This window comes from Arachis ipaensis, chromosome B09 (genome assembly GCF_000816755.2).
Source record: "Arachis ipaensis cultivar K30076 chromosome B09, Araip1.1, whole genome shotgun sequence".
Lineage (NCBI taxonomy): Eukaryota > Viridiplantae > Streptophyta > Magnoliopsida > Fabales > Fabaceae > Arachis > Arachis ipaensis.
This window is the reverse complement of record NC_029793.2, coordinates 4,756,684-4,762,683: the sequence shown is the minus strand read 5'-3', so window position 1 is coordinate 4,762,683 and position 6,000 is coordinate 4,756,684. Positions and strand designations below refer to the sequence as shown.

At 37.0% G+C, this 6,000-nt stretch overlaps 1 protein-coding gene across 2 annotated transcripts; it reads left to right on the top strand.

Moving 5' to 3' along the window:
* LOC107616631 lies at positions 396 to 2,762 on the top strand. 2 transcript variants are annotated; one of them, XM_021111528.1, is made up of 3 exons: positions 396 to 699; positions 1,223 to 1,336; positions 1,428 to 2,762. In XM_021111528.1, exons 1-3 carry the CDS (start codon positions 484 to 486, stop codon positions 2,538 to 2,540), a joined length of 1,443 nt encoding a protein of 480 aa, XP_020967187.1. In that variant the 5' UTR covers positions 396 to 483; the 3' UTR covers positions 2,541 to 2,762. The 2 variants fall into 2 exon arrangements, with proteins under 2 accessions (XP_020967187.1, XP_016174071.1); XM_016318585.2 differs by having other exon boundaries at positions 398 to 699; positions 1,226 to 1,336.

Sequence of the window (6,000 nt, the reverse complement as noted above, 5' to 3'; positions counted from 1 at the left end):
AGATATTAAAATAATGTATTTTGTGTCCATCCTAATAGAAAAGATATAGAGACACAATTTATTTTTTATTTTTTATCATTATTTTTGTTAATTTTTTATAATTATATTTTTTATTATTATATTTTTTTCTCAAAATTTTTTAATAAAAAAATAAAAATAAATTAAACTTTTATAATTTATCTTAATTTATTACCTTTGTGTTTTGTCTTGTCCTTTTTGCATAACCAAAGATAGCGCTCGCAAAATTTGTTCAAATGCTTCATAAAGTACATTGCAAAATTTGCCTTTATTTTTGTCTTAAAAATCTATAGATCAATTACAAAATATTTAAGGGCAAAATAGTAGATAACAAAAAAAGACAATTGATAACAGATGACGAAATGGAGTGAAGGGCAAAATAGTAAAAAGGGGGAATGAGTTTCATGAATTGAAAGCCGCGTTGGCCGTTGGTGAAAATTCAAAAAAGAGAGAACGAAGAAGACAATGATGAAGTCCAGGAACCCTCTCACTGATTTATCGAACAATCATAATCGCACTGCACCACCACCAACAACTACTATGAAGATGAAGATGAAGAAGAAGAATAAGAAGATGGAATCCGAGAATGCGAATGGCGGTGAATCGTTGAAAGATGAACAGGACAACGCTCTCGATCACTTGCTTCTGGTTCAGTCCAATCTCTCTTCACTTCTCCATCAGGTACCTACCATTTCCCCTAATTCAATTCATTTCACAACTCCTTTCGCTTTGTGCTGTAACATTCTATGCTTTTTGCTTAGTAGCTTTAGGAAATGGTAGAGTTTACTTAATCCCTCTTAATTAGTTTGATTTGAATCTGTTAATTGTTGTAATATGCCGACATTGGCTTGTTCGAATGAATCATAGGCAAGATTGTTCCCTTTTTAGTGGTTTTGACTTTTGAGTTTGAGCCCTAGGGATGAAGGGGAAAAATTCAGTTCGTTACACAAAAAAATTGAGTTTAGTTATAGTCTAAATGCTCTTTTCGATGTTAACTTTTGCTATTCACAAAACGTATGGAACCGTATGATTGAGTATACTAACTTTCCGAGGAGTTTCAAAGCTGATTTTTATTTTGTCCTGCTCAATTTGATAGGAACACAGTTCATCTATCCAAGTGATTTGTTTATTTAATTACAATTTGGCATTTTATGCTTGGTTACAGTAGAACAACACATGAATCAATGGGTTGAATTTGGATTGGCAGGTTGATGAGCTTGTTGTTCAAGCATTCAAAGTCAAGAATTTAAGCAATGAGGGGAGAAAAGAAATCAAGTCTTTCTCCGATTTCTTGTCTGATATGCATTCATCTTTGAAGGTCAAAGCTCTATCTTCTGTTGCACTTTATACTCTTGTTTCTGTTCATATTTCAAAACTGAATGCTAGGGGTTTGTTGTTTCCAAATGCAGCCTTGGGTGATCAGGTTTGAAAATGTGCTTTCTTCGCCCTCTGTAGAGCTCAAAAGTAAACCGCATCAAGCTTTGAAGGGTAATTCAGTTTCTTCCGATGATAGCGATGAGAGCAATGTCAGTGACAGTCTCGAAGAGCCCACAATGGACTCTCTGATCTCTCCTTCTCCCCTTGTTTCATGGCATGCCAACTGTACTATTCAAAGAGGTAGACAAATGTTCATGCTCACACCCCTTCCGATATCAAAGAAATTATCATCTAAATTCCGGGAACCATCAAAATCGGAGTTCAATAAATTGGCTTCCACCAATGATGTTGGGACATCAACCTTTTTAGCCGTCTCTAGAAATATGAATGATTTGCTGGACAGTGTTGTAGTGAAGTCAACTCCAGCTAAGCCTGCCCCTTCTCTTGCAAATGAAGAAGCAAATAATCAAGAGCCCAAAAGGGATAGCTCCATACTTGTTATGATGACTCCCCGTTTTAAAATGTCACCTCCAAAATCTTGCGTCTTGCTTGAACCTATATCTGAAATCCATCATCTTGGTGACATAAAGTCTCGCAAGTCCACTCCATTTCCTATCGGGATTCATTACAGTGATTCAGAGGATTCTGAGTCTCCTAGTAGTGGTAATGATGCTTTACAGGGTTTGGCATTAAAATCTACAGAGCTCAAAGAAACACAGAAGATTCCTAAGTCAGGAATTGGAAAGAAAATAATAGAAGCATCACCATGCTGGCTTACCTCACCCCCGAAATCCTGTGTTTTGCTGGAGCCACTTGATGAGAAATCAATGGACATGGAGAATGCTGATAATGAGTCATCTATTCAGATATCTGACTTGGTTCTTAGCCATCAAATAAGCAAATTGAAAGATGAGGTTGGTCACGGCCTATCACGTATTGAGAACACTCCGATGTGGCGCGAACCTCAAAGCACTTTCCGAACAGGTAAACGTCCTGGTGAAAATACTTTGAAGAAGGAACTATGGACTAAGTTTGAGGCAGCATCAAGTTATGGGTTTCAACCCAAGTTGCCGGCAGTTGAAAAGGATGCTCCAAAAGGGTTCCTTGACCTGCTGGAAGAAGCTTCTGGTGATGAATTGAAATGAAATATGAAAATGTCAAAGATCTAAGTAAACAAATAAGTTCTCTCATTAGAAAAATTTTGATATGTACTTTCTGGTTTATATTGGCATCCAATTCGTCTAATGGGACAAAAGCACAAATGTATACTTGGGGGGAATGCTTGCTAAAAACCTGCATTGGCTTCTAATGTTGTATTTTATGAATTATGTTTTGCCTTTATCATATAGATATTGATATTACACTTTCCCCCTTTCTTCTCTAGCTAGTATGCTGTGAGCCTGTGACAGAGTCATGAGTTCAAATTTAAGAAACAATCCTAAAGCTACTTTTAAGAATAAGGCTGTGTCCACACCTAATCAAGTGTGAGCTTACTTTAAGTAGATGTTTGATATTAGAATAACATATTTTAAAATTATCCATATTATATTTCAAGTGGTCATCATCACACCTCTATGAAAATTGAAAACTATAAAACTATCAGAATGACCATCTAACCGGTAAATTTTCAAATATTACATTAAAGTCTATAAATTATAGGAAAGTTTTCAAGTGGTCCAGACCACTTTTCTGGATCTCTGATGATCCATGTACGGCCGGTAACGTTTTTTTAGTTTGTCCTGTAGCGGTTTGTGAAATTACGTTAATGTCCCTGAAGAAAGGCAAAAATGACGACAGGAGGAGTGCTCAGCTCAAAGGAAAAGTGAAGCCGAGTAGCCCCTCAGCAAGCTGGCGTAAGAGGTAGAGTGCTTGGGCTGTAATACGCTGTCGTTTTGGAAAACCCCATATGCCCTAATCTGATAGTGTGGTCTCACCCATGGAGGCTTCGAGGTCGTCTTCATCCGTCATCGTTTGTGTTGTTTGTGTATGTAGTTAAAGTGACGGTGGCCTTCGACTTGTGGATCGGTGATAACGGCGGAGATTGGAATGTAAGTAAATGGCTATCGCAGCGGAGGCGTTGTTTATCTCACCCGCCCGATTGCACGAGTTCTCACCATAGATCGCGGGTCGTGTTAATTAAAGGCGGTGGAGATCGCGCAATTTTGTTCGTCGACGCGTGGGTCCGATCGCCCTGTGTAAGTCCGTCGATGCGTGGAACTCATTCTGCCATTTTCCGTTTTGTTTCCAATTTAATTTTTCCATTGTGACATTGTTGCTGAAAGTTTAACCTGTCTCTGAAATAATGGAGTTTTTACTACCCTAATTTGATGTTGTTGTTGTTCTTGATAATTATGAAAAGATATCGTATGAGGTTGTTGAAAATTTGTGTGATGTGTTAATGTTGTTTTAACCCCATTCTTGATCTAATGAGATGATTGAGCAAAAATTGTCGTCTGAAAAAAGTTGAGGTAATTGATTTTGTTGCTTAATCCGGTTACAAACCCTTGAATTTGGTGCTCCAAAGAATGCGTTATTGTACTCTGTTTTTTTAAGAAAAAGCCGTCGGCATTTATTTTTTTACAAATTGCTTTGTACCTACCTGTATTGTTAGTAATGTTAGGAGTTAACGGTGAACGTGTTTGCTTCTTTGTGTCGTAGTTGTAATGCATGTGGTGTTTTTGGAAGTTTGTGTATGTAGTAGGGAAGTGGAGGCTGTGAGGATGTTGGAAGCATGTTGGATAGTAGATGTGGTGGTAAAGTAAGGGTTTTTGATGTATGTAAGTGTCATAATTTTTCATTGATAGGCTGAGTCAGTTTTGATTCGGGCAAGTTGATTATAGTAACTGTGGCAAAGAAGTTTGTGCAATCCCTAGTTTATTGTTTGTTATAGTTTGACATGTTTGGCTTTCAGATAATAATGGCATCAAGTAGCAAGTTTTGCAAGGATGCGTGTATGTGGAATGAGCCTCTTGTGGACAACTGGATGGAGGGCAATGCTGGTGTGTCGAATCCACAGGTACGACGGGTATACGTGCCAATCTGTATAGTGTGTGAGTGGATTCGAATTGGATGGGAACGGTCTGTTACACCAGCTGGGTGGTATTGTTCATGGAGTTGGTTTTACTCTTAGCAGGGGTGAGGGTTATGCTGTGAGAAGTTATATTCTATGTGGTGACTATGATGTGACGAGTCTGATGCGTATAAGATTGCATCTGCAAAATATACATTAGTATATACAATGCCCGACGATGGTATAGCGGCAGTCCTCGTTTTAATAAGATTAAACTCACAAGATACTACTGGGCTTTTATTAAGGCAGCGTGTTTACAAATCGTTCATGCTAATCATTGTGTGCATAAGTATGATTTAGCCACTACAATGTTCATGCTGCAAGGCGTTCCCTTATCATTGCCTAATTAGTGTCTTAACAGCCATGTGGTTTGACATGCTTGTTAATATGCAATAGGCACCCGTCGTTGTCCCAGATAATTGTCCGCCTGAAAATGCATGTCAAGCTGGATGCGACTTATGGGAACAATTTTCGCTTGCAGACCCGTGACGACGGTCGACTTAGTTGTGGGCTGTTATTCCAACTACGATGTTAAGGACGACATGTTAGCCTGAAACTGAATATTATCTGATTTCCTATGTTTGCATATAAGGATGTTGTTAATAATAAACTGGTAAATCTAATTTCTATGTTATTCGGTGGCTACAATGTTAGACTCTGCTCGTACTGACGTTTATTCATATGAACACTAGGTCAGTTGTGGTTTCTTATAATAAATTCCATAATGGACGGGATTATGCGGATTAGTTGTATTTTATGTGCTGTATTACCCATGATTTTGACGTTCTGCGTTGAGGATTCATGCATGAAGGTATTGATTTAGGTAATGTAAACCGTGATGTGTTCCCATATGGCCCCAAAAGTGACATAAATCGTGCATGAAGGTTTGCCCTTTCACCCATTTGGGTTTATTAATATTTATATATTCAACGTCATAACCGGTAAACCGTTTCAGATGGGGTTTGTCCAGTTACCCAATGATCGGTGTTTCATTGGTCCACGAGTACACCGATCCAGATTCAGTATTTTAACTATATGCATTCATACCCTAATAGTTAAAAAAAAAAAATCATGTGAACAATTCATTAAATGCAGATATTCTAATATGGCCTATTTTTTGTTTTTGCAAACATATATAATCTGAAATTTTTTATCTATAACATTCAAAAATAAAGAAGCTTTAGCCTAGAAGAGCTGATTGTTATTGTTAAATATCATAATAGGTTACAGTTTCAAAGCAATGAAATTGAAATTTAAGAATATTAAAACTTTAGAAGAATAAAAAAGCTTTAATCTACCACAGCTTGCATTTACGGTAGTATTACTCTAAACAGATTAAGCTATGATTATTAATAGTGAACCAACATTTATTGTTTCCTAAATGTTATTCATATAATCAATAGTCGTATGGATGAACGAGTGTTGTGTATTTTTAATTAGATCTAAAATTTATTCCAAAACTATTTTTATGATTATCATTTCATACTATACCGTAATATTGCTTCAGATTGGATATAGCAACAATTAGATATCAT

Coding starts and splice junctions, on each gene's coding strand:
- LOC107616631 (XM_021111528.1), top strand. CDS start 484: ATGATGAAGTCCAGGAACCCTCTCACTGATTTATCGAACAATCATAAT. Junction 700..1,222: donor TCTCTTCACTTCTCCATCAG/GTACCTACCATT, acceptor AATTTGGATTGG/CAGGTTGATGAGCTTGTTGT. Junction 1,337..1,427: donor ATATGCATTCATCTTTGAAG/GTCAAAGCTCTA, acceptor TTCCAAATGCAG/CCTTGGGTGATCAGGTTTGA.